This window comes from Triticum aestivum, chromosome 7B (assembly GCF_018294505.1).
Source record: "Triticum aestivum cultivar Chinese Spring chromosome 7B, IWGSC CS RefSeq v2.1, whole genome shotgun sequence".
NCBI classification, from domain to species: Eukaryota; Viridiplantae; Streptophyta; class Magnoliopsida; order Poales; family Poaceae; genus Triticum; species Triticum aestivum.
The window spans coordinates 149,086,653-149,114,192 of record NC_057813.1 but is presented as its reverse complement, the minus strand read 5'-3'; the positions used below and the strand labels follow the sequence as shown (position 1 = coordinate 149,114,192).

General features: G+C 47.1%; 1 protein-coding gene across 15 annotated transcripts; it reads left to right on the top strand.

Annotated features, from left to right (window-relative positions):
- On the top strand, nt 1-27,056 carry LOC123161599 (protein ENHANCED DOWNY MILDEW 2). 15 transcript variants are annotated; one of them, XR_006480753.1, is made up of 16 exons: nt 1-188; nt 2,088-2,546; nt 2,629-2,725; nt 6,688-6,732; nt 6,908-7,080; nt 7,826-7,922; nt 8,017-8,112; nt 8,348-8,598; nt 8,702-8,791; nt 8,862-8,979; nt 12,238-12,434; nt 14,154-14,216; nt 16,617-16,670; nt 25,304-25,387; nt 25,849-26,240; nt 26,685-27,056. XR_006480753.1 is itself a non-coding variant. In XM_044579417.1 (14 exons), exons 2-13 carry the CDS (start codon nt 2,131-2,133, stop codon nt 25,352-25,354), a joined length of 1,551 nt encoding a protein of 516 aa, XP_044435352.1. In that variant the 5' UTR covers nt 1-188; nt 2,088-2,130; the 3' UTR covers nt 25,355-25,359; nt 25,849-27,056. The 15 variants fall into 15 exon arrangements, 8 of the variants coding, with proteins under 8 accessions (XP_044435352.1, XP_044435351.1, XP_044435355.1 ...); XR_006480752.1 differs by having other exon boundaries at nt 26,647-27,056; XR_006480748.1 differs by having other exon boundaries at nt 25,849-27,056.
- Nucleotides 27,057-27,540: the final 484 nt, after the last annotated feature.

Sequence of the window (27,540 nt, the reverse complement as noted above, 5' to 3'; positions counted from 1 at the left end):
TTTTGCATGCGGGTTGTGTTTTTGGATTCTTTGCGCTATGCTCGCACCCTCCCCCCATATCCCGCCCCTCAAGTGTCGTCGGCTGCGGTTCCTCCCCCAACTTCTTCTGCGCTACGTGCTCTGCCCTCTCCCCCCTGGGGTTTCTGCGCTCGGAATCCAGAAGGGGAGGCCTTCCTGGTAGCTTTTGGGTACGATTCTGGTTCATCTTGATTCATCCGCCTGCCTGTTTCTCTCGATCTATTCCAGTACCACTGTTCTTGGTCGTTTACTTCCCGGAGTTCGTGGCCGTGTCTTTTCCGGGGGTCGTTTCTTGGCCTCTAAGCGAAGTCAAATGCGGCGATTTTAGTTCTTGGCGACCAATGTGGGTGGCGGTTCCTCCTGATCTGTACCAGTACCACCTTCCCGAGCACTGTTCTTGTTTTTTTTTTGCTGTCTTGGTCGTTTCTTGGGGTCTTTGCGAAGTCAAACTGCGGCGATTTTGGTTCTTAGCGGCTGCCTTCTGTCCAAGCGTGTTATTAGTCAGATCTGTTGTATTTTCTGATGGTTTTCTTGGAAGAAGACGCTTATCTTGGCGAGATTATTTTGCGAAGTCAGGATATTTCTTCTCGAAACGTGTTCCGGGATTCCTAGGGCCTGTTCTCGTACTTTCTGCTATTTTTTATCTTGCAAAATATTAGATGCGAATGGAATTTTTTTAGTAACCGCTAAGGGGCTTACTGTTCATCTTCATCTTTCGTATAAAGTTTTTAAACACAATTTCCTGACTTCACAGTTCAGGATGACCGGATCTTCTGAATTGGAGGAGGCAGTACCCCCTCTGTGTAAAACGGGGAAGGGAAATCAGAGGAACATGATTCGCTGTATATTTACTAGTGTTCATAGATCTCTGTAGATAACTGCTGTTCATAAATCATCGTATTAGATTGCAGTTTAGGAAAATCAAGCGAAGGGGAAGTCAGGGTACTGTAGCTTCCCTCCCTTCCCTCCCTTTGTTAGAGGTCCTGGATCCTCACTGGAGGGGAAACCCCCTGGATTCTAATGCGCCAGGGAAAAAAACTGCCATGCTCTTTCTTCGGCCAAGGGATTACCATGTGAATAATCAACTCTTGGACCATATGAATGCTGGCGCTTCTCGGAGTGGGGTTAAAGGGATTACCCCTTCGGTAGTTTGTGATTTCCCTAAACAAAAGAGAAAAGCAAAACAGGGACTCGTCTTGACCGCCTGTGCTGATTGGTCACGCAATCGATAATGGAGCTTCATCTTCGGCGAGCAGATTGGTGTTGCCGCCTGTTGCCTGCCAATACCATAAATATTAGTTTCCCCACGATGATGCCGGAGCTCGCCCATCTCATTATTCTTGCTGTGTCGGAGCCAATCACCATGAGTGTGTGCTTGTGCTCGCCGATCCCCGTTGATGAGATGGATAGCTTCAGCGGGTTCGCTCAGCTTGATTCACTAGGAATGGATTGCGCCATGTGGTCAACTGTTCATCAATGTGGTCAACTGCGTTGGTGGCCATGTGGTCAACTGCTCGTCAATGTCAGCGTATTCTTCTGCGTCTCAGCTAAACGGGATGGCATGGAGCCATGGAGGGCAGCTGCAGACGCAACAAGAACGGCGGCACGAGGTGGGGTGGAGTGATGGAGGCCATGCCCAGAGTTGGCGTTGGAGGGAACGAGAGACACGGGAAAATTGTACACGAGTCGGGAGGCGTTTATTTCTGGCTCGGGGATATGAGAGGGACCGGGCCAATTTCTCCTCTCCCCTGATCCGATTCTAACCAAATACACAGGCAGATAACCCTGATGCAAGTTTCCATGGGTGGGAGCTACCCATGGATTTGCTAGGGTCCCGCCCTTTCCCCTGAACACCAAACGATCCCTTACTGGTTTCCACGGTTCCCCGGCATTCATATGGCCCAAGAGTTGATCATTCATTTTCTACTATACTCAGATCTGTCCTCACTCCTTACCGTTTTAATAAAAAGATGGTTTCCTTCCTTTTCTGGTTTGTGGTTTGCTTTGCATTGCTATTATGTTCTAAGGTTAATTTGTGACTTCTCATTGATTTACTTCTGTGTTCCCAGTGACTCCAGTGAGACTCAGATTTGTCTCTGCTAGAATCTTGCAATGACAATTTTTGACGACGATGATGATGCGGAGCCACAACTGAAGGTCGTTGACAACTACTATTTTGAGAAAGCCAAGAACGAGTTTGTTTGTTTCAGCACCTTGCCCCTTAAGTTTGATGAGAATGATAAAGTCTCCGGGAAGGGTATCTACTTGCGTCGATATCCCGCAGGTGGCGCCCCTGCAGTATACAAGCAGGTTGTAGCTTGGACAGTAGCACTTAACCGTGAGCAGCCAAAGATCTCAGTGCTTTCAAGTGAGGGCTATTGGATAGAATTGGATCTATTGAAACCACGGAAAATCTATTGGAAGTTTGCTCGATCAGCATTAACGACAGTTCAAATGCTCCACTTTGTCAAAAGGCAACCCAGAAAACTGATGATAAGTCTTTCTGTTCACCTCCGTGAAGTATTCAGGTATTTTGTCCACGTAATTTTTTTTCTTGGCTAACGCTAGCTATGGGCTCATAAGTTTTGCATTTTGGATGCTCATTTGTAGTAAATTTGAAACGGAAGAGATGGAGGATGCTTTAGGGAAACACCATCACATAATCAAGCGATGTGCAGAGAGGGATCCTGCTTTAATGAGGTCAAAGGTGTGGATATCAAACTTTCCTGTATTGAATGTAGTTGTTCAGTTTGTAAACTCTGTTGAGCTCGCTCTATTTTCATATGATTCCTTTTTTTGACACCACACTTTGTCGAGCTGAGCTCAAAACTACTCGAACTTTGGCAAGCCAGTATTACTTGGACTTATTATTTTTGTATGTTTAAAATATTTGTCAAACTAAGTTCTAAGTCCTCTTGAGCTGTTGTTGCTGATTTAATGGTCAGCAATAAAAACGACATTTTTCTATAAACAATTGGATGTACTCTTTGGAAAGATAGTCACATTCTAATTGTCAATTTTGCCTCATGCTCCGTTCCTGCTTGTGTTTCTGGCTCCTGAGGTTCTCGGCTCTAGTGAGTTGTGCGATGATTTAAGTTGTTGATGTTTCTGTAGAACAGGAGAAGAAAGCTACACTTAGGTGTATATCTTGTTTCTGTAGAACAGTAGAAGAAAGCCCATTGGGCCCATGTAGCTGCATGTATATCTTCTTATCTTCTTCAAAGGAATAGAGAAGAAGTGATTTTGCCAATTCCAGTTTTGTTAACATGGTAACAGAGCTATGCCATCTCCACTGTAGACCTAGGTTCCCGTACGTCGCGGTCGCCGGCGAGTTGCTGGCAGCCGTCCCCATCGCGTTCGTGCGAGTCCAAGTCTGACTCGGGTGAGTCAGAGTGTGCAGCAACGCCATCCTCCGCCGCCCCAGCTGCGCTATTCCAGGTCCAGGTTGAGCTCTGCTGCCGCAGCAATTTGTTGCTGTCTGCTTTCTAGTCCTCGTGCTGCAGCTAGTATCATCTGAATTGTACTCTTAAACACCCCCCTTCAAACTCAAGGATGGTCAGAAATAGAAGCCTTTGTCAAGAAAAAACTTAGCGAGCAATGCAAGATGTTGGCCATACTGAGGAGGGTTACTATTTCTCTCAGCATCGCTACACTCAAGATTTGGTTTCCCGCTCAGCTCTTTCTGATACGCGCAGTGCTCCTACCCCAATGGAGCTCCACTTGCAGTTGCGTCCTAGGATGAAATTCGCCTTGAGGATCCTTATCACTATCGTCATCTTGTGGGCAGTCTTGGCTATCTCACTGTGACAAGGCCTGACATTGTACACGCTGTCCACATTTTGGGTCAGTTTGTCAGTGCTCCTACCTCAATTCATTAGAGTCGCTTCATGTGCTTCGATACTTGAGGTGGACATCTTCTTGTCAGTTGTTCTATGCTTGCTCCAATCAGCTCCGATCTTCTTGTCAGTTGTTCTATGCTTGCTCCAATAAGCTCCAATCTTCTTGTCAGTTGTTCTATGCTTGCTCCAATCAGCTCCAGCTTCATGCCTACTCTGACTCCACTTGGGCGAGTGATCCTGTTGATCGTTGCAATGTCACCGGCTACTGTCTCTTTCTTGGCACTTCTCTCATTGCAAACAGACTGCAGTTTCCCATTCCACTGCTGAGGCTGAACTTTGATCCCTAGACACTACCACATCAGAGACTGTTTGGCTTCGTTGGCTCCTTGCTGATCTTGGTGTGTCATGTAATGCTATGAAGCACCCATACAGTGACACTGATACGTGGATACGGGTACGGGGGTACAGGATACGACAATTTCTAGAAACAGCAATACGGCGATACGGGACACGGCAATTTCTAGAAACAGCAATACGGCGGTACTGCGAGTATATATATATATATATATATATATATATATATATATATATATATATATAATATATATAATTGACTGCATGGGATGGGATCATAATACTGCCCCACTGGTTGGCTCCATGCCTCTTTCAGTCGGAAATGATCATCAATATCCTCAATCTTCGTGGTGTATGCAAAATACGTCATATGATAGTATTAGCATTTTTTTCAATTTGGCACATAACACTCAGCAAGCATGCCTTTCCCTCTCTAGCGCCAGCAACAACTACAGGTTAGCAGCAACCTTTTTTATGAGCATTGGTCAGCAGCAACTTAGGAACTGTATGAAAAAACATGGCTAGCGTTAGCAGCAACAGCACGTCAGCAGCAGCCATGTACAAAAAATGTCTTCAGTCGTGAGTCTATGACTCATGACTAGTAATTGCTAGCCAGCAAGGCAGCATCAACAGCAGCTCAGCAGCTAACTCAGGCACTTAGCGATGGAAGGCAGCACCAACTAGCACGCAGGAAGAAGAACCAAGCCGGCAGCAAAAAGTTACATTGGTTGCTGCTGATGGAGATTCAGCAACAGCGGTGGCGGTGGCGGCGACTCCAGGCGGCCGCGGCGGCGCGTGCATAGGACGTCGTCGCGGGACTAGATCGTGTCGCTGGTCTTTCGATCGAGGAGATGAGGACCGGTGGGTACCTGTGTAGTGTTAGGAGTGGGCTTCTACTGGGCTCTGGCTGTGCTCCCATCATTCCGTATCCCCGACGTGTTGACGGTGTATCGGATTTATTTTCTTTTCTTTTTAAATCGGAAATCACGTTATCATTGAGATACTCGTATCGGTGCCCTATCATGTGTATTGGCGCCGTCCCGAACGGGGACACACCAGTTTTTGACGTATCGGTGCTTCATAGATGTGATGCACCCACCTCGCTCCTTTGTAATGGCACCGCTGCTATTCAGATTGCCAATGGTCCAGTTAAGCGTCAGCTAACCAAGCACATTGGCGTGGATGCATTGTTCATGTGTTCTCACTGCCAATAGTCAACTATTCTTCTCCAGTATGTTCTATCGGAGCTTCAAATGCCAGATTTCTTCACCAAGGCTCAGACTGGAGAACAACATAGACTTAATGTTCTCAAACTATGTTTCTAACCCCCTTGAGTTTGAGAGAGGGGGGGGGGGGGTTAATACTTAGATGTATGTGTATAAGTTAGATGTATATATCTTGTTTCTGTATAACAGTACACAGTACAAGAGAGCCCATGTAGCTGCATGTGTATATCTTCTTTAGAGGAATAGAGAAGTGATTTTAGCAATGCCAATTTTGGCAACAGTTGGTATTTAAAGTTCGGTCTAGCAGCGAGTTCAGAGGAGGGCATTGAATGTCGGAGGTTGTTTGTGATGATGCGGAGTAGATCAAGTTATGTTTTGGTACATTAGCCGTTAGGCAGTCAATGTCGGCACCGGCTGTTGTTGATGCCTGAGGGAGAGGTTGACGGTGGCAGGCTGCTATTATCACAATATCCCTCCTTTTTGGGTTAGTGCTATCAATGCGGGAGCAGGCACGTTGCTTGCCAACACTATTCAGATGATGGAGAATTGAACCAAGTGCTAGAAATCCGCTCGTTTTTTAAAACAAAATTGCTGCCTGCCCTATATGTGCTCTATAGATACTTATCTTCTCTCATAGTGGCGATGCTGAGGCTCTATGGTGGGTAGCTAGGTTATACTCCCCCCCCTTTCCGTAACAGTTGTCTGTTTGAACATTGACACAATATCCAAAATATAAATATTATCAGTAATTTGTATCTTATCATACTATGAGATCTAATACAGTTAATATTGTGGAGTACTTTCTGAGACAAATTTATGCATATGATTGTCTAGTGCATAAGCCAAATGTTTTTGAAGATATTTATAGTCAATGACTGGAAGGTTTGACTTTACCAATGTCTAGAGCTGTCAACTTGATCAGGTTGTTACAGAATTGATCCAACAGCTAGGAGTTAAACTAACCTTTTGAAATAAATCTGACTGTACCTGTTGGGCTGGCGTGTTACAAATTGTTGCCGTCACATTAACTGACACAACCAAAGTGGAACTGCACAGCACTAGTCATTGGAACAGTTAGCTTTAATGAAAAAGTAGCATTGCAACATCCTTTCATATACAGGTATGGGCTATGCATTGCCGTTTACTTTAGTATCCATTTGTATGCTGCTTGCTGTGTCTGCATTCCGATTTACAAAATTCCACTATGCTTCAATTGATACATGATTTTTTTTTCCTTTCTGCACATACAGATTCTGCAAAGCTTTATCAAGGACACTTCTGGGAAATACTTTGAGGTATCTAAGTTCATAGTTTGGAGCTTTCTTTGGATACGTAGTGTTTTTGGCATGCAGGGCTAAATACACATTATTTCAAACCTTCTTAAGCTTTATTACCACACCATTGTTTACATGGTGTTTCGAAATTTCTCATGTCTTGTCTAAATGTTGTTACTTTTCATATGGAAATTAGGACATATTAAGGAGTCTGAGCACCAAGGAGTCATTCATTGTTGTTGCTGAGCCTCTTGCAAGTGGGGGTAAAGGCAATTGCGATACATATAGTGATGGTAACATAATCGGTGATGATGGTGATGGTACTGAGCCAATATGTGCAATATGTGACGAAGGAGGAGAATTACTTAGGTATAATGTGTTTTTTTATACTTACGAGATGATATCTGTTTAATGCCTCTCACAACATTGTGGGTTAGCATATGCTCCATATCTCACTTGACATCATTATAGTTATTCTAATAGTGTTGTAGTGTCCTATTTAACATGCATTTGTGCGAGTCGTTATTGAAGCTATCCTTGCAAGGATATGTTTGATAGTTAGTTTAGATTATACCTTATGTTTGTTGGTACGAGAATACTAATCTGTACTATATTTGCTCTCGTTCTGAGCCCTTCTTTGTTTCTTTGGATCCTAATGATCTCAAGAACAACAGCAAACTTTGGTGCTATGTTTTTCTGAAGACTTTGCATCTGGTGTAGGTTATGTGTGTTCAAACTTTATTATAATTTAATCTGGTGCATTATGCTTTCTGTAGCTAATTATTTCTTGTGTGTGTTCATGCTTTTTGTTGCTTCTCAAACCTAAGTCTCTTGTTGCTTCTTCTTATCTTAAGAATGTATTGAGGGGGTTTCTTCGCCCTCCCTATCTGTTCTTTTATGTTTTCTGTTTCTAATGTTGGAGAAGAATGTGTAAATTTGTCAAGGGATTGATCCTCATACCATTTGATGTTATCTTGTTACCATCCACCATTTCATGGATAATTCATTTTGTGTGAAGTGACCTACATAATCTATTATGTCGAATTATCATGGTATTTTAGCTGACATAAATCTCGTAACTCCACCTGACGCTTAACACAATGCTTTGATGCAGCTGTAAAGGTCGATGCAAGAGAGCCTTCCATCCTACAATAGAAGCTGGCAGAAAGTCTAAATGTGTAACACTTGGTTACACTGCTGTCCAAGTAAAGGTGGCTTTCTGAAGTTTTTACTGACTGATACTTCAGCTTTATCACTTCATTTTGTTGTCACATATTAGTTACTGTCATTTTTACATATTTACAGGAAATGAATAAGTTCATATGCGAAAACTGTAGATATGAACAACACCAATGTTTCAAATGCGGAGAACTCGACTCGTCTCATGAGCCTAATGCCAAGGTGACATATTGCTTCTTCCTTAGAGTACTCTACCCGTGGTAGAGAATATCGGTTTTTGGTTTCCTGATTTCTTTTCCTGTGCCCTTTCTTCTTGTCTTGGGAATGGCAAAATGCTGCTTGTGTTGTTATTCATCTTTGTTACATCCTGTGCCCTACTGATCATTAAAACCATAATAATGCGCTTCAAGTATCTTTGCCTCTTCTAGTCCTAAGTTTGGAAACTGTATGTTGTCAGGTCTTTCAATGTTGTAAACTGTTTTGTGGCCACTTCTACCACCCCAAGTGTGCTGCAGAATTACTTCAGTCTCACAGTAATGGAGCCTGTGAGTTGGAGAACAAGATTGCAGCTGGGATGCCATTTCCGTGTCCTGTACATTGGTGCTCCAGACCTGATTGTAAAATAATGGAGGAAGGGACTGAAAGAGCAATGTGGCTTGCTGGCTGCAGACGTTGTCCAAGGTCATATCACTTAGATTGTTTGCCAAGGTATGGTGCAATATTCATCTGAATGATTTTCCTTAACTTAATTTGTGGATTCTTGGTTCTGCATGGTTGAATTCTTCTCATCACGTATATTTATGTTTCACAGGGAGATATGCTTTAAGTATGGTAACGGACGTATACGTGCTTGGTTTCTATCGGAAAGAAACCTATCTAAAAGACTCATCATTTACTGCACGTAAGTTAATTTTTTACCCGGTTCCCTACTTCCTCCACACCGGCTACTAACTCCTGTTCATACCATGCAGAGACCATGAGATAGACCCAGCTATGGGAACACCTTGCAGGGATCATATAAAGTTCCCTGCTCTTCTAGAAAACAAAGGTCACGGTTCAACAGAATCCACAAAGTTTCAGCACTCTGAGGTACTTAAAGATTGAAGTTGCTAGCATGTGAACATACATAAAACCATAACCTAATGGAAGTCAAACTCTGACAAGTTAAATGTGCTTGTGATTGCCACACTGTTGGCCTTATAAGCTACCCCCTTTGATCCAAAATAAGTGTCGTGTTTTTAGTTCAAATTTGATCTAAAATCCGACACCTATTTTTGAACTAAAACCGCGACACCTATTTTGGATTGTGTGTGTAGGGGGGGGGGGGAGTATTTTGCATGATTCTGTAAACTGGTAATCAAGTATAATGCACAAAAAATAACCTCATGGCACTCACCATGTTGCTTTCGTCAATTATAAGTAAATAAATGGAATCAAATGTAGGCTTCTTGATCTATGAGTATCACTTTGTAAAGGTTGTTTCTTGAGCTTCTATAATGACTTGAATGGTAGCTTGCTTTTCCGTAGCACCCTCCCAAGGGCCTCGATACTTTTGGTAGGGGTTTGACTAATGTCATAAAATGTAGAACTGAGATGTCAGTTTTGGTCATTAGACCATAATGTTCACAAGCCCATATAAATAGCTTATACTGATTTATCGGTTAATTAGTGGCATCAAGTGTTAAGGATATGCATGTGTTAGTTGGGACTATTACCCATAGTTACCAAATCCACTGCTCCCTTGATTCGCAATTTGGGTTTTTATTGGGGAGAAAAGCCACATAAATTTTACTTGAAAGGACTAGGACCATGACCAGGAAAAAAAAGACTGACGGATAAAGATTTGGTGGACTCACATGGCATGATAAACACGAACGAGCAACGGATGTGGTGAACCCAGCAAAAAAGAGAAAGCAAAAGCTAGGAAGCACTCACCAGAGAATGATGCAGGGGCCCATTGTGTTTGTAGGGGGATCATGAAGGAAGCCATGCAGGTGGGATGTAAAAAGAGTAGTATTGAATGGCAACTAATGGATGGACACCCACTTGATGGAAGGTGCATGTGTGAGACGGAGTTGGCAAAATGGTCAATGTCAAGAATTAGCGGACAACAAGGAAGAGAAACGATGTTGGGCATCGAAGACATGGGACTCAATAAAATAAATATGCCTTGAAAGAGCACCTATCAACGCTGGCATCAACACACGGGCAACTGTAGTAGGAGACTAGCATGCTAATAGCAGCACAGAGAGCCACATATGGGGTAGTAGGCATGTAGCAGCTAGCCGCCAGCTAGCCACCAGAGGCAATGACCAGCGAGGACCGGCCTCCTTGAGATGGCGAGGGGATGCTTGTAGACTGGAGGGTGTCTTGAGGAGTTTTGAGCGAAGCTAGCTGGGGACGAGCAGTGGGAACAATAGAGGGCATTGGCTGCCCAAGAAGTCGCAACAATGTCTAAGGAGATCAGGGTGCAACATGTATTTGGGGCCAACAACCAATGTACTTGGTGGATTGGTGCGGCAAGTGGGGAAGTTGTTGGGCCTAGTGAAGCGTGGAGGCATGGCCTATGGCATGGGGACTGGCCTCCTTGAGATGGCGAGGTGGTGCTTGTAGACCAGAGGGTGTCTTGAGGAGTTTTGAGTGGAGCTAGCTGGGGACGAGCAGTGGGAACAATAGAGGGCATTGGCTGCCCAAGAAGTTGCAACAATGTCTTAGGAGATCAGGGCGCAACATGTATTTGGGGCCAACAACCAGTCTACTTGGTGGTGGGTTGGTGTGGCAAGCGGAGAAGCTGTTGGGCTGGGCCCAGTGAACCGTGGAGGCATGGCCTATGGCATGGGATTGGCGAAGCTTCGACTGCAGACGACAGTCGTCGATTTAAAGCTTAGAGATGACGCATCAATTGGAGGTTGCAAGGATGGAGTGAGGAAGTTGGCGACCTTTATTCGGGAACAAGAGCTGCCGAGACGGCTTGATCTGGTTGGCAACGCATCGTGAGTTGTGACGCGCATGAGAGGGTGCCTGATGCAATCATGGTATCTGTAAATGCCTAAGCAACAACAAAAGTAGATGAGTCTAGAGGAAGAATCAATCTGAGAAGATAGGGAGTTTGAGAGGCAAACTCGATCGAGAAGTGGAGATAAAAAACAAAATGCATCTATCTGGATTGAGGGCATGAGTTGTGTGTGACCCCCCCCCCCCCTAAAAATGGGCCCCTTGATACCATGTTAGAGGATGCAACTTGAATTATTGCATACCCCAAGGGACAAGTATATAGTACATGTGACTTGGGAGTACAAGTAAGGGCATCTAGACTTGGGAGTACTCATATTACTAATACTCCTTGAGAAAATCTTGATTATAGTTTGAAGCCATTCACACTGAATCTCGTAACTATGCTATTACCATATAGATCTGGTTCTTTTTCTTAGAATGGTAGCTTATATGTGGTCCATTGATAGGTAGCGTGATCATGGATGATGCAACACCATCTCGTGTTTGCTAGGCCAACATTTCTAGTGCTTGCGAGTCGGTATGAGGATTGCGAGTCTTCTTTCCACCATGATGATTACAAACCTGAGTAGTACGAGCATTTTTGTTGGAGGCGCTATGAGCATGACGGGTTGGTCGAAGGCATAAAAGGATGATTATCCCCACAAGGTGCATGACCCTAGAATGCGAAGGAAGGAAAAGTAGAGATCTTTGAGGGAGGGGCTTATCATGCCCGTGTAATGTGTGAAATTAGCCGAGGTTAGATTATAGCCACGAGGTGGCCTCTAAATGTTGTGGAGGGTGCCTTGTCATACAAAGGATTGTTTGAAGCCTGATCAACCACTTGTATTCAATAGCCACGTAAGTCATGCAGTAGCATGAAGTTTTTTATGCCGTCAAGTCAAGTAGATTCGCATGCTTTCAGAGCAATTTATAGCCAAGCAGCCCCAACTAGTCATAAGGGATTTATAAAAGTGAATGAGAGGATGTCTTGGTACATGGGAGGTCAGAGGGTAGAGTTGCAGTAGTGGAGCCTACAAGGTGGTATTTTCATGGAAAAACTTTAAACTCTAGAGTAGCTCAAATCTAGAAAGAGGGAACAACTAAAATAGAAAGGCATGTGAAGTTTGCTAGTAAGACTCAATCAAGGCAACATACGTGAGGCAACCAGGTTCGAACTCAAGGAGAGGCCACGATAGAGAAGAATCTCTAGGCAAGGTCATGGATGTTCAAGTTGAGCGAAGGTGATGATAAGGGCTCGGCGTCCCTAGCCCATGAAACGAGTTGTGATATTAATGCACTTTGGCTTCTTAAGAACAACAATTTATCTGCACCTTCCTTTCTCTATTGATGTAGGATTATATATGTTCACCTTGTCCTTCACAAAGGAAGGCAAACGCTACAAAAGTAGAGGAAATTAGAGAAAGGCTTGAGAAGAAGAGAAGGCTGCAGCACAACAAAGAGATGGGTTCGAGATTGTCTATAGAAGGAAATAAAAACATCAAGAGAGATTCAACATATGTTTTGTTGGGATCATCTCACAAGGCATCTAGGTAATTTGCTAAAGCTCTATTAATTTTGAATATACTTGTATCCTAACTCCTATCTTCGTGTTATGGCCTTGTCGCATGAGGTCCAGGAACTTGCACCCAAAGTCCACTATAACTTGCTCCAAGTGTTGTCAATCTTGCTATTCACGAAAAACTAAACCAGGGACTGGGTTTCAACCCAAGTGCCGAAATTAGAATCTTTTAAAGATACCCTAAGGATTCCAATAGATGCTCCTCTTCCTTCTACCTTGATAACCTAGTCTCTTTTAAGAAAATATCTTGGTTCTTTTTAACACTCTCGCGTCCAATCCAATAGCATTAGATGCCATGGCAGTTTTGCTCAATCTGACTTGTCCTAGCTCTTCTCCTTTGCCCTGTCATTTCTAGCGAGTTGGGAACACTCACAATGCTCTTCCTTGTTCTTTCCTCCTTCGGCTATAGCAGCCCAATCCCCAATCATCCTTCTTGTTGCTTCCTCTCTTGCCTAGAGCAACCTAAATCTACACTGTGGGTATGCGCTCTAGCGTCACCTCACCAATGGCCAATCTGGGAAGCAGACCAACATGGCCTCTACTTCGCTTGAAGTCAACCACGTTGGTGTCCCGCACCTCCGTCACGTCATTTGTGTTACCCTTCTCCCTCTTCCTCTTTCTCCTGCATGTATGCTCCGCCAGTATATGCCGCGAGCATCCTTGGCCCACTAGCTTAATTAGCCCTGTGTGTGTTTCTAGACTCGATGTTCACAATAATCCACTTTGCTTCTACCACGGGCACCCTAGCTGTGCGCAACTTCCCCACTCCCTTCTACATCCGCTTGGAACTATGTCCAACACTTTCGCCTTTGTGTCCCCCACCCCCCACTCCCCCCCACACACGAGTTGGCTATCCTACCACTCAACCTCGTTGAATGTGCATCCTGAATTCCTCCACTGCACCCATGGACCATGCCATGTGTACTGGCTGAACATCTATACATTTGGTGAATTAACCCAGTCTGACAAAGTTCTCGTCGGCTCTAGTTTGAAATCCATGATCCCTTCGACCCCTCGCTCCCTGGTCATTGCCCTCATTGTTTTACTTCATCGGTTATGAGAAAGATAGCTCATCGACGAGCCCATGTTTGACCTTGCCACCTAATTGTTGTAATGCTTTCATGTCGTAACCCTCAACCATCACTAGTCGGTATGGAGCCTTTTTTGACGACATGCTTGCTCCCGTAGCCTAGCTTGTCATCATTCAACCGGTAGGTAGAACTTTAATGAGCTCTTCTCTACCACCATCACACTTATTACTAACGGGTCCTACTTTCAACGAGCTTGTGTAATGGTTTAAATCTGATAGGTGGAGCCCACCTAGTAGGTTCAAATCATTACTAAAAGCGTACCCCCTTTGAAATACTTTCCTTGTTTGAAAAAGTGTAATATTTGTTTAGTTCCATGTGTCATCAAGTCATCGTTTATAGTAATATCAATTGTGTCATCGTTTATAGTAATATAGAGGGTTTAAATTAAGCCTACATGGTGATTGTTCATCGATTAACGCATATAATTTTTTACTCAAGAACGAAAACAAAAGAACATTAATATCTCCCATATTTAAGCCAATTTAGTGATTTTGTACATTCATAGAATTCATAACTCAACCCAACAATACCAATTTTTTTGCATAATTTTGGGATTTGTTTATTCATTATTTCTAATTCTTTCTCTTATTTGCGATTAGAGGAAACCATTGTGTAGAATTTTGATGATGGTCTCGAGGACTTTGAAGATTCTGCCAAACCAGGTAAGAACCCCGTCCGATCATATTGATCCCATGGTTGAACCACTATTATTTTCATTGTTACATTACTTAATTCCATAGAAATGTTATTTGCTATGCCCTATTGTACCTAAACGTAAAAAACATGTGAATTGATAATAATAATCCTTGCCACTTAGGTATTGACACCCATCCACTGATCATACCTAAATAGGTGGGATTTAGAGACTAATAGTAACAAGTTTGGACATGCTTCGCACATAAAATCAAAGGACATGTGAGAATCACTAATTAAGACTCGCATGATTTTACTACTCTTGGGGGTCATTTAGTGGCCAAGGTTTCTAGAAAGGAGGTTCTTAAGGTGTAGAATGAATTAGAGGATGTTCTTTTACAAAGCCGTAAGTCTCGGTCCTACCCAAACCATACATGTGCGACCACGTTACCCCAATATGGGTTAGTACCTCGTTTGGCCAAGCATAGGACCCCTGGTAGAGTAGGGAACCATGCAGGAGATTGTATGTTGGCTCTCGGATAGGACCTTCGTGATTGATGATATGGTTATCTGGACACAGTGATGGGTCTCATTGAAAATGTATAGACGATAGCAGCCCCTTCTTTGGGAGTGGCATGTGTTCTGGCTGGTTGCTAAATATTTGCGTCGAGCCTAGTGTTGAGGGTAGTACCCCATTAAGCAGGTTCTATGTTAACATTGAGTAGGGGATAAGTTATGTATTGTTCTTGGGATGCATACACCTATGTCCCGACCTGGCTGGCATGATCATATTGTGTCTTGTCGATAGTTGTGTCCATGATCAAGGATAACTAGTCAGGTCACACTAGACTTGTGGATGTCTTTGATTTCAAAATAGGAAACTTCGGAGGGTATCATAGTGGTGTGCATTGAACACCTGGAGTTTGAGATGTGTCACTTATATGCTAGACATGGACTGAAAGACATTCCATTCCATGAATAGAGATTGAAACGATTATTACTTGGTTAATGATGACATAGTAATGTTGAAAGAAATGTCGTTTTAATGATAATCGAGAAAAGTATATTTTTCGTCCATAACTCTTTGCGGAGTATGAATTTGGTCCCTCAACTTTAAAACCAGAAATCTTGCACCCTTAACTTTTCAGACCGGACAAGTTTGGTCCTCTGACTTGTTCTAAGCGGTATCTATGATGACATGGTGTGTTTTGACCCTAAATGTACACATCCCCATCATGACATTTTCTTGAACACCCAGTGTGCGCTCGAGATCCTCCCTTCCCATCATGCTCCCATTGCTTGCCCACATTGCCGCCTTTACTCGACTCACCACCCCACTATTGTGAACGCTGGTGCCGTTTTGCCCTGGCCTGCCCAAGAGCAGCACGAACGTGTTGTGCGCGTGGGAGGAGATGATGCTACCACTAAAGCCGCCGCCCTGGCGCATGGCCCCTCGAGGACAAATGGTGCTATGGCAAGGCGAGCGAGGTGAGCAACGACGACAACGTGCTCAACAAGTGGGAGTTATGCGTGCTCATGTTGCCTAACATGAGGATGAGGACAACTCAGGTTGGTTGCGTTGCGTCTCGACGAGAACGCTTACAAGGGTATGCCTTTGAGCCGCCTCTGGTGCTGATGGCGCCACGACGGCTTGTGGATAGGGCACATGGTGAGGAGGTGCATAGCGAGTGAAGGCGGTTGCTGTAGGATATCGTGAAGCTGTCGTGGGAGCACGAGCTTGCCGCTTCCAAGCTTGCCGAGGGATGTTGACACTTCACGCTAAGTGTCGCTGCATTAGGTGGACAGAGCTTCGTAGGAGCCCGTGTACGTAAGACAATGACGGCGTGGGGGGTAGAGGAAGGGTCACGTGTTGTAGTGTGGTGGACATGAAGCATGCTGCACTTAGTCGCTATCCGAACATCCTTCGCCTCCTTGTTGCATCGCTCTCATTGGCCATCGCCGTAGAAGATGTTGTCGGGCATTGTCTGGAAATGTTGCAGGCGAGTGCAATGCCTAGTAAAATGACAAACAAAGTTTGGACGAGAAAGAAAGAAGAAATGTGATTAGCAGGAGAGATACTATTTCCATGTGGAAGAAGACCAGGAAAAACATGTGTCCGCAACAATACTGGGTTTGCTGATCCGAGGAACCAAATTTGTCTGGTTTGAGAAGTTAAGGGTGCAAGGTCTCTGGTTTTAGATTTGAAGGATGAAATGTTTACTTTACAAAAGTAGTAGGACGAAAAATATACTTCTCTTTACAATCTAGTGTTTTGCAACGGGAATCTATCTTTCTGCAACAAATGGAAAATAGTATAGTGACCCCACCTTTTTACTTTGTCTTCTCGTATACATTTCGTATAGCATCCTTGTTGGTTGCTTGTGAGTACATTTAGCGTACTCATTTGGCTTTTAATAATTGATGACCAGACATGGAGGAGAGACCAATACCAGAAGGAGTTTACAACGTCCATGCAAGCTAAGGTGCCCTTGTTAACTACCTATAGGGTTAAGACATGTTGGTTAGGGTTCGAAGACATCTTTGAAGTTTTTGATTCAGACTTGCTTGATATTTCGTCCTCGAGCTATGTTTATGTTTAAGACTTTGCCATAATGGCCCTACTTATGTAAAAGTATTTGGTATGTATGGATGTAACGTGTGATACCAATTTGGTTGTAATCATCGACAAACTGATCATGCTATCGCCATTGTATGCAAGTGGGCAGTCCAGTCAGCTAGGTCGGGTCCCTACACATGCGTACTAAACCGGTTTGGTTTGACTATGAGTGATCATGTCGGTTTCAAGCGGTTGTTTGGTGGCATGATTTGTTTTGCTAGTGTGCCGATTTTGTCGTTGGCGATTAGCAACAATAAACATGCTAACGAATAAGGCAATTTTTGTGGCTAAATGCCATTTTATTCTGAGCTACATGCAAGGATTTGCTCCATGTTTGCTCCGTATGTCGGCTCATGATGCCTATGACATAGATGATGTTGGGACTCGTATTAATCGTGCAGTACATGTCTTAAACAATGTTGTGCAACTAAGGGTCATCACACGTAGCATTCTTCTAAAATTTATGTGTATTCCGTGGCCGCGCAGAGATGCGAGGTACTAGGCACGACAGTGTTGCAGTCCATAGTGGCTGGTGAGGTATACCATTTATATAAATTTATGGTATAACAAGTTGGCAATTAACTTAGCAAGCAACCTAGTTCAACATGATTGACAAATTCTTTATCAAAGAAAAACTGTATGTGAGTTCAGGGCAACAAATTGCAGATTGCTTGACTAAAGGACTAGAACAGAGAATTCAGCTTGGCGTGTGACAAGATGGGAATGATAGATATCGATCACCCCTCTTAAGGGGGAGTGTTGCTTGTGAGCCCATATCTAGGTCGTGTATGTTCGAGGCATAGCGCTGCCGAAGTTGTAGAAGTGAAAGGTTAGTATCCAACCTGATCGCTCTGCTCCCTTCCTCCTAGCTTAGCCTAACCCAACCCCCGCCCACTAGCCTCGCTACCGACATATTCTTGCCGCTAGCCTTCCATTCCCAGCCCTCCTCGCCCATGCGGCCCCATGGTGTCCCCTTGCGATAGCTCTAGCTACCTCAACCTTAGCCCCGCTAGCACGCACAACTAGATGGACTTCGAGGGCCAGTCCTTTGCTCGGTCCTACAACGTCGTCGCCTGTCGCCCCCCTCCCCTGAGCCAGGCACAGCTGCGGCTCCTCGGTGCGTTCCCACCTCCGCTCGCCTGGGAACTCGCTCTGAGGTGCATCGCGACAATGGAGGCGCAAAGGTCGACACGGGCGGCTTTCAGCTCTCGCGGTGCAAAAACTTGATGGCTCCGCTCCGCCCCCTCCCTCCTAGCTTAGCCTAACTCAACCCCGCCCACCATCCTCTCTATCGACATATTCTCGCCGGTAGCCCTCCACTCCCCGCCCTCCCCACCCATGCGGCCCCATGGCGTCCCTTCGCAACAGCTCTGGCGACCTCAACCTCAGCCCCGCCGGTGCGCACAAGATGGACTTCGAGGTAGTCCTTTCCTCGGTCCTACAACTACGTCGCCCCCCCCTTGAGCTAGGCATAGTTCTGGCTCCTCGGCGTGTTCCCGCCTCAGCTCGCCTGGAACCTTGCTCTGAGGTGCACCGCGTCAATGGAGGCGCAGAGGTCGACACGGGTAGCTTTCAGCTGTCGCGGTGCAAAAACCAATTCTGGCGAGTGCAACGCGAGGCCGCCCCCAACCCCCGCTCCAGCAGTGTCGTCGGAGCCCGTCCCCAGAGAAGACTGCCGGCCTCTGCTTTCGGCTGCCTTGACCCTAGCCACCCACCGTGTGATTGCACAAATGACATCCGTTGGTGCCGCTCTCTCTTCGTCGACCACGATTCTTGTGCCTGCTTAAAGTACTGTTGTAGTGTGCTCTGCATGCCCCCTTACACTGCCGCCCCTAGCCGCTGCGCCTCGGATGCGTTGCACCACTGAACACCACCCCCTACACCTCCCCGCGCTCCTACCCTCGGCCTAGCCCGTCGACTTGCTGCGAGTCATCTTGTCGCGCTCTGTGGAGATGGAGGAGGTCAAGATTGTGTTGTGGCGTGGATGGTGGCCTCCATCATCAGGACCAGGTCAATTATCACCTTAGATGAAGTTGAAGACCTCCTACCCGACGACTTCACTGCCCATGCGTATCATCTGGAGGACTTCCTCAACTTCATTAGTTAGCTAATGGCTAGCCCATGTTCATCAATGGTCGAGCCCTGGCTTCACTTTGTCGCTCCATCCATTGAACAAGCTAGCTCCTTCGAGCACAATATCTAGGTGGAGCTTCACAGCATCCCATCGCAGGAGTGGCACCTGTCAACCGCTGGGCACCTTCTTGGCAGCAGCTGCTGGGTCGAGCGGTTGCACCTGAGCACATGGTCGCACGCTGACCTTGCCATATTCTGGCTGACAGCGTGCATGCATGATTCGGCTTGCATCTGTCGCATTGGAGATTGTGGAGTCTGTCCTCGCCCGCAATCGTGCCCTGTCGTCGACCATCCGCACCCTCACCAAAGTTGTGGCTGGCCGACATGCTTCGGCCAATGCTGGCAATGGCGGAGGCCCGAGCAATGGGGCGTCTGGAGGTGATGATGGCGCGGCTGAATGCGGGCATGGTGCAGCGCGCAACCCACCCACCGCCACAGCCGCAAGCGACGCCGCATGTATGGCGCTCCCGACGGCCGCGTAGATGGCAGGGTCGTCGATTCTGCTGGCTAGAAAGCTACTAACCACTGTACAGGTGTTGATGGTGTCACCGCCTCCTTATGCCGCCTCGAGACGTATGATGGAGCACTGGTCTGCCACAGGTGGTCCCTGCCATTCTCGTCGCGTTTCCAAAATGAGTAAGTGCGGTGGAAAGAATATGCGTGCTACATAAGCTGCCTCTTTGTTTGCTGGCCTGCTCGCACGGCCTAGGTGCATTGTTCGGCACCAGATGGCCATCGCCCATTGGTGAAGCCTTGCTTTTTCGCCCCGATTCCAGAAGGGGAAAGTGCAGTGGAAAGAAGGGGCGTGCTACAAAAGCTGCCTCTTTGTTCGCTGGCCTGCTTGCACGGCCTAGGTACATGATCCTGCACTAGATGGCCATCGCCCATCGGTGAACCCCTCGTGCCTTGCCTTGGACCCGCTGCCCTTGTCATCGAGCGCACGTGATCCCGACCACGTAGACATCATGCCATACTTGGTCAACCCTAGCGAGCATGGGGACAAGGATAGCTCCATGGGCCACCCGTGGTTAGACAACGAGGTTCCTGATTTGCCAGCCATGGTCCCCGAGGCTGATTCGTTGTCGTGGCAAAGCAACGCTTCGACTCCGTGAACCCTTGATGTGTTGCATGCCTGGCTGCTCCTCTTCGTGGGATGGCATGATAGAGATTCAAACAGCGAAGCCCACCTTGTCGTCTGGTCAGGACGAGGAGCTTCTGGGTGCTTCCACTGAAGAAGAGCTGAGCCACGACCTTTCTCCAGCGGCCCATCATGGGCACATGCTGCACCTAAAGTCCTGCAAGAGCAACAACCCTCCATGGAAAGCCCATAAGCTTGCACGGCCTAGGTTCCAATCCGTAGAGAATCACCATGTGTTTCGCTTTGCCCCCGATCACCATGTGTCGCTCTCGCCCGCATGCTGCTGTGACGACAACCTGGACCCTTGGTGACTTCCTTGCTGTTGCTACCAAGGAGATTGTCTTCGCCCTCCTAACTCCTGGCAAGTGACACAGGCGGTACCTACCTAACTTCGCGCCATGACAAGCAAGGCTGTTGCCTCGCCCACGGCTAAGAGGCGCACTCAAATCCGCATCTTGCGCACACTAGGAGTCGTCGGGGTCACCCTTGGTGACTTCCTTGCTGTTGCTACCAAGGAGATTGTCTTCGCCCTCCTAACTCCTGGCAAGTGACACAGGCGGTACCTACCTAACTTCGCGCCATGACAAGCAAGGTTGTTGCCTCGCCCACGGCTAAGAGGCGCACTCAAATCCGCATCTTGCGCACACTAGGAGTCGTCGGGGTCAACCAGAAAATCACCACTGCCGAGATGCAAGCGTACGATGGGCTCTTCATGACGCCATCTACATGTCCGTCCTCTTGACCATCGCAACACTTGTTAATCGTGAGCTTCCCTTTGATACTACCATAGCGCTGATCATCACGGTGATCGTGGGTATCTCGATCGAGGTCTAGCTGCGCTCTTGTGCCCACCCGTCGACCTCTCCTACATGGATTACGGCCCTAAGATCCTTGAATGGAATGTGCGCGGCCTCAACGCGTGTGCTCGTCGTACCGCCATCCAATCACTAACTGTAGCCACCAGTGCTCGATCGTTTGGAATTGATCTGCTCACCGATTGTCCTCGAAGCCCTAGGCTTGGAATTCGACGATTATGTGTACCTGTCCGTGTTGGGGACCCGTGGCGGCATCTTTGTTGGCCTGGAAAAGTAGAGAGGAGACCATCAGTGGTGTCAGCACACTGTGGTCTACAGACCGCAGCAGACGCCGCCAAGGTCGTCTTCTTGTAGGACCTTCACGACATCCGCATCATGTGCCTTGGATCATGGATGTTGTGGTAATTTCAACCTCATCTACCGCAATGAAGACAAAAACAATGGGCACGTCAACCGCTGATCCTCGTCAGCTTTGGGTCACTTCTGGCGCGTGCTTAACGACCTCGCGCTTAAGAAGGTTTACCTCAAAAGACGCCGCTACACTTGGTTGAACGAGCAATTGCCCCTGACCCAATTGCCCCTGACCCTCATCCACCTTGATCGCGTCCTCTGCACCACGGATTGGGAGGAGCTGCATGGTGAGTGCCACCGCTGCTTAACCTCCGTCATCTCCGACCACAGCCCCATCATGCTTCATCGGCCAACTGACACTTCCCCTTTGTGGACTTCTAGACGCGCCTCGATGGTTTTCAAGATATCGGCACAGAAGCATGGCACTATGTCGATCACGCTGACCCCCTTCTAACGCTTCATGCTAGGCATGCAAGCCACAATGTGCAAGCTCACGAGCTAGAGCTCGCGGACCGTCGACAAGTGCGCCTCAAACTCTTGATCTCTTGGGAGCTTCTCCTTAGGCTCTATCCCCGCACGAGGACTGGCTTTGGCGACAAATCAAGGCCTCCTATCTTGGTCTTGCATCCATGGAGCGCACCATCGCTCGTCAACGTGCCCGCCCAACACATCCTCCCACCGGCAATGCACGTATCGGCAACAAAAGAACCGAGCACACAACCTAACGTTAGAAGAGGATGGGATCACGGATCCGTGCAACATGGTTGCGGCGGCCTATGCGCATGGCCTATGCGCGCTTTGATGCCCTTGGCTCCGCGGTGCCCTGAGAGTGCACCCTGGACCTCTCGGCGCTCATCACGCCCGCCAACCTTGACGACCTTGATGCACCCTTTGATGCAGAGGAAATCTGGCAAGTTGTGAAACCGCTATGCCTGCGCAAGGCTTCGGGCCCCAACGTCTTCACCACTAAATTCCTTAGCACTTGCTGGCCCACCGTCCAACAAGACCTCGTTGACGTTTCCCAACAACTTTTTGCACTGCGGGGCCGAGGATTCAGCTGCTTGAATCAGGCGCTCCTCACGCTGCTACAAAAGCGCGCCGATGCTCCTCGCCTAGGCAATTACAGGCCCATAAGCCTGACCCACCTCGTCGCCAAGATCTTCGTGAAGGTACTGTCGTTGCGCCTCGCACCCAAGCTCAATGCCCTCATCAGCGCGAACTAGAACGCATTCATCCCGGGGTGCAGCTTGCATGGCAATTCGTCCTTATGCGGCAGTAGGCGTGCCTACTTCGCAAACTTGGAGCCCCTCACGTGTTGATGAAATTGGACCTGGCACACACCTTCGATGCGGGGACCTAGTTGTTTCTCTTCGAGGTCTTGTGCCAATATGGCTTTGGATTCCTGGACTGACTGGCCATTCTCCTCTCGTCGGCCAGCACCAAGGTGCTCCTAAACGGTGAGCCTGGCCTGGCCGGCATCGACGCTGGCTTCGACAGGGCGACCCTATGTTGCCCCAGCTTTTTGTCCTTGCAATGGGTATGCTAGGTCGGCTGTTGTGTCACGCCATCGAGCTGGGCATGCTGCAACAGCTCCACCCTTGGCGCCCTATCTCTGTTGTCTCGCTATATGCGGACAACGTGATCCTCTTTTCCACCCTTCACAGTGAGATATTTTGGCAGTGAGCATCTTGCAGCTTTTTGGGCGTGCCTCGGGCCTTCATGTTCCTTTGTCGACCTTCTAGGTTGCCCCATTATCAATTTGCCCATCACCTACCCGGGCATCCAGTAATGATAAAGCGCCCCCATCGTGGCTCAGCTACAACCCGTCGTCGACAGGACCGCCATTAAGCTCCCAGGGTGGAAGGCATGACTCATGAACAAGGCCGGCCGCCTCGCGTTCGCCAAGGCCGTGCTGGGCGCGATCCCTATACATCATCTACTCGTGCCAGCGCTCCCAAAGAAGACCATCAAGTTGCTCGAGAAAATCCAAAGAGTATTTCTCTAGGCGGGACGCGCGGTAGCGAATCTTGCAGCCAATCTCGCTTGGCCTCGGCGGCCATGACCTAGATCGCACCGTCCTTGCGCTTCGCATGCGTTGGCTTTGGTTCAGCCTCACTGACAGCGCCAAGGCATGGGGTGGCCTTAACCTGCAGTTTACCGCCGAGGAACACGCCTTCTTCGCTTCCATCACCATGCAGATTGGCAACGGCCAACATGCCCTATTTTTGGGGGACCACTGGATTGGCCAGTGTTCTGTCTGCGAGATCACACCGCTCAAGTGAGCCTGCATCCTAAAGCGCCGCAAGCTGCAGACGACCTATAGGCTAACCGTTGGGCGCATGACATGCACGACACCATCGGCCTCCACGGTATAGGCCAATACCTTCGGCTATGGAACATGATCGAGCAAACGATCGAGGCAGATTGCCTACTCTAGAATTTGAACTTGAGCGGCTCCGCGCAATCTGCCTATATGGCCACATTCCATGACTCCACCACCTGCAATGCTTGGAAGCTTACCATGACCTAGGCCGGCCGCCTCGCTTTCGCCAAGGCCGTGCTGGGCGCGATCCCTATACATCATCTACTCGTGCTAGCGCTCCCAAAGAAGACCATCAAGTCGCTTGAGAAAATCCAGAGAGTATTTCTCTAGGCGGGACGCGCGGTAGCGAATCTTGCAGCCAATCTCGCTTGGTGGCCTCGGCGGCCATGACCTAGAGCGCACCGTCCTTGCGCTTCGCATGTGTTGGCTTTGGTTCAGCCTCACCGACAGCGCCAAGGCATGGGGTGGCCTTAACCTGCAGTTTGCCGCCGAGGAACACGCCTTCTTCGCTTCCATCACCATGCAGATTGGCAACGGTCAACATGCGCCCTATTTTGGGGGAACCATTGGATTGGTCAGCGTTCTGTCTGCGAGATCACACCGCTCAAGTGAGCCTGCATCCCAAAGTGCCGCAAGCTGCAGACGACCTATAGGCTAACCGTTGGGCGCATGACATGCACGACACCATTGGCCTCCACGGTATAGGCCAATACCTTCGGCTATGGCACATGATCGAGCAAACGATCGAGGCAGATTGCCTACTCTAGAATTTGAACTTGAGCGGCTCCACGCAATCTGCCTATATGGCCACATTCCATGACTCCACCACCTGCAATGCTTGGAAGCTTACCTGGAAGTGTTGGGCTCCGCTGCGTCTCAGGTTCTTCCATTGGCTCGCCCGTCTTGATTGGTGTTGGACCACGGATCGCCTCTCCGCCATGGCCTGCAGCACCCCACAAGCTGCCCCTATGCGACCAAGGACCAGAGATAATGCACCACCTCCTCCTAGCGTGCCCCTTCTCTTGGCAAGTTTGGTACGAGATCCTGAGCTGGTTGAGGATACCCTGCCACTCGCCCCACGGCGACTGATCTCTCAATGCTTGGTGGCTCTACGAGAAAGGACGTTGAGAGAGCTTTTGTGGTGCTACAAAATCACCTTGCTATTGTTCGTGGCCCTGTTGAGTACTAGGACCAAAAGTTACTGTGGGAGATCATGGCAACATGTTTGATCTTGCACAAAATGATCATCGAGGATGACAGAGGTCAACCAGAGAGCTTTGACTTATGACTACAATGGGCGTCCAACTATTGATATGGACCAAATATGAACCAAAGACTTCTGCAAGCGCATCGCAGGATCGAGAACTGAGAAGCCATGACCAACTATGAGATAATCTTGTGGAGCACTTGGGGGAACTTCTATTATGCTTTTATTATGTTTCATTTGGATTATTTACTTCATTTGGACTGTATGTTGTGTTTGAATTTGAATGTGTAAATTTTCAAACAATGAATTTGAATTGTTGTTAGAATGTGTGCGTTAGAAGTATGAAGGTTTCATTTAATATGTTTGTGCAAATGTAGTTCAGATGGGGTTTATGCATGGAAAGATTGATGGAATAGTAAAGAAAAAGTATAGAGTTAAGTTTAGGGCAAGGATTAGGTTCAAGGTTTAAGCACTCAAATTTTAGAAGGGGGGGGGGGGAGGATAGAGATGCTCTAATTCTTTATGTTTACAGATGATTTTGATGCTCATGGATCTGCTGCCAATCATGGTGCCCAAGCCATAGGCCAGGTGCTTCCTCAGTTTTCCACTTTCTCAGGTCGGACCCCTAACTGGAACAAATATGCGATCTTTCTTAGTACAACTATAGTTTAATCTGCCACATTCCACTAAATATTATTTTCCAGCCCCTGATATGGGTCTTCTATTACTCATCTAATGTTCTTCCAGGGAAAAGCTAATCATCTGCTAATGCCTTCTTATTGACAAACTTAAAGTAGTGTTAAATGGATACAAGGCTAATAGATTGTTTTATGCAGGTAGGTTTACCTAAATCAAATATGTGTTTTGTTCTATTCTTTTTTACCACATGTCAAACATTTGCTCAGTAAGAAAATCATATCTAACTTCTATTGTTAGAAAGTTCTGGTTGACAGCAATTCAGAAAAACCATTCATCTAAACCTTCATATCAGCGATCTTCAAATTGGCACATTTGAAAAGCAAAAAATGCTCTACGCCTCTGTTCTTAAAGTTTTACCCGACATTATTGAATCTTCAGGAATGCAAATTGCTGATGGAAAGTGAAGCTTATGTCAACATCATTGTGTCCTGGTTGCCCTAGCACTACAAAATATCTACGGTTTGATGGTTCTAAAAGTTGGGGTATCGACAAAATTTCTAATTCCGCTTATTAATAAGTTATGCAGATACCTATTAATCTATTATTAATGCTAACTTCGATGATGAAATGTGCTGGAAACATACTCCTTATGCTCAATGCTCCTCGAAAAGTGCATACAAAACATCTGTGCAGGAGCCATGGCTGGAATCCGCGCATCTACTTGTGGTCCTTTGTATCAAGAAAATCATAGTCCTAATGCATCTTGGAAGGACAAAACCATCCCTCGAGCCCTTCTGCATGGAGACTTATAAGGTCGGGTTTAGCAACTGGTAAGAGAGCATCTAAACATATTTTGAAAGGATGCATCCTATCCGATGCCTCCGTGAATCAGATGCTCATATGTTCCATTGCCCCTTTGCTAGATCAGTCTGGTTCTCTTATCTAGGCTTTAGATCAGATGTTTTTGCTCCTGGCGCCTCTATATTTCCTCCATGCTTAATTCTAATCATCCTGGTATCTCCGTTGCTAAATCATTTCCATGCTCTCATTTTTGGAAAGCCAGGAGTGATTTGCTTCTTAATTAAACAAGCTGGTCCATTGTGCAGGTTCTTCATGCTTCCTCAGCTATTCTCTCCTGTAGCTCTGATATTGCTGATTCTTGTCGGTCCTGTTGGCTTTAATCTTGATTCCATGTATCTGCATTTTAGTTTGATTTCGTACATGCATGTGGTCTAGGGCATTGTATCCAGGTTGAACTTCACTTGAGCGTACAGGAGGTGGGATGCCGAGCTAGCCGTGCGATGCGGCCGGAGTGCAAGGCGTGATGCCATGCAACAGTGTCGTGTGACGTGACATGTTACGAGGAGGTGGAGCGTGACAACGTGTGTGATCCAGTCCTAGAGCCAACGTCCTGCAGTGTTCCCAGACGAGTGAATAGTTGAAGCGCCAGTTAGTTGGTTAGTTCGTGGAGCTTGTTATCCAGTCATGTGCATGTGCATGTTGGTCATTGTGTCATTGTGTTGGAGTATGGCGTGCGTTTGCCGGTAGTGGCCTGAGATGGGCTGCTATATATTCTGTAATCATCATACTTATTTGAAGAGGCAGAAAGAAAAGGTCGAGCTGCGAGAGGCAGCATGACGCCAAAACACTTGTCTCCATTTTTCTTGAGTGTACTGTGAGATGCAACGCGAGGTGGAAGGGGAGCTGCGCGTGGCAGCTCCAACACCTCTCTGGAGATAAACTCCATTTTGCCTGCAGGTCCACAAGCATACTGCGATGCAACTTTTAATCCTTCTGTTGCAGGAATAGTAGCAGGGTTGGGAGTGTTGCTCCACAACCTATCCACTTATGGTGCAAGATTTGTTCAAGCTACCACCTTCCATATTGGCTCCGCACTAAAGGGTGAAGCTCCAGCGTTGGGGTTGCCCGTTACGTTGCAAATGCCCTCGCCTTTCTAGCCAATACTGGTTCAAGGATCAGAGAAGGTGCTCAAGTTTCGAAGATCCATCAACAAGGTTTTCCATGCTCTAGCAAGGAGTCCAATGCGACTTCCGTACAAGTGCTCTTCTGGCGTGCCGAATATGTAAAGGCCTTGAATATCGGAAATGCAAAACGCGGCCCGGGCTCGCA

Bases quoted from the DNA above. Each gene is read 5' to 3' on its own strand.
- LOC123161599 (XM_044579414.1), top strand. From the start codon at position 2,131: ATGACAATTTTTGACGACGATGATGATGCGGAGCCACAACTGAAGGTC. The intron at 2,726-6,687 runs GTGTGGATATCA...CTGCACATACAG, and splicing joins CTGCTTTAATGAGGTCAAAG to ATTCTGCAAAGCTTTATCAA. The intron at 8,599-8,701 runs GTATGGTGCAAT...TATGTTTCACAG, and splicing joins CACTTAGATTGTTTGCCAAG to GGAGATATGCTTTAAGTATG.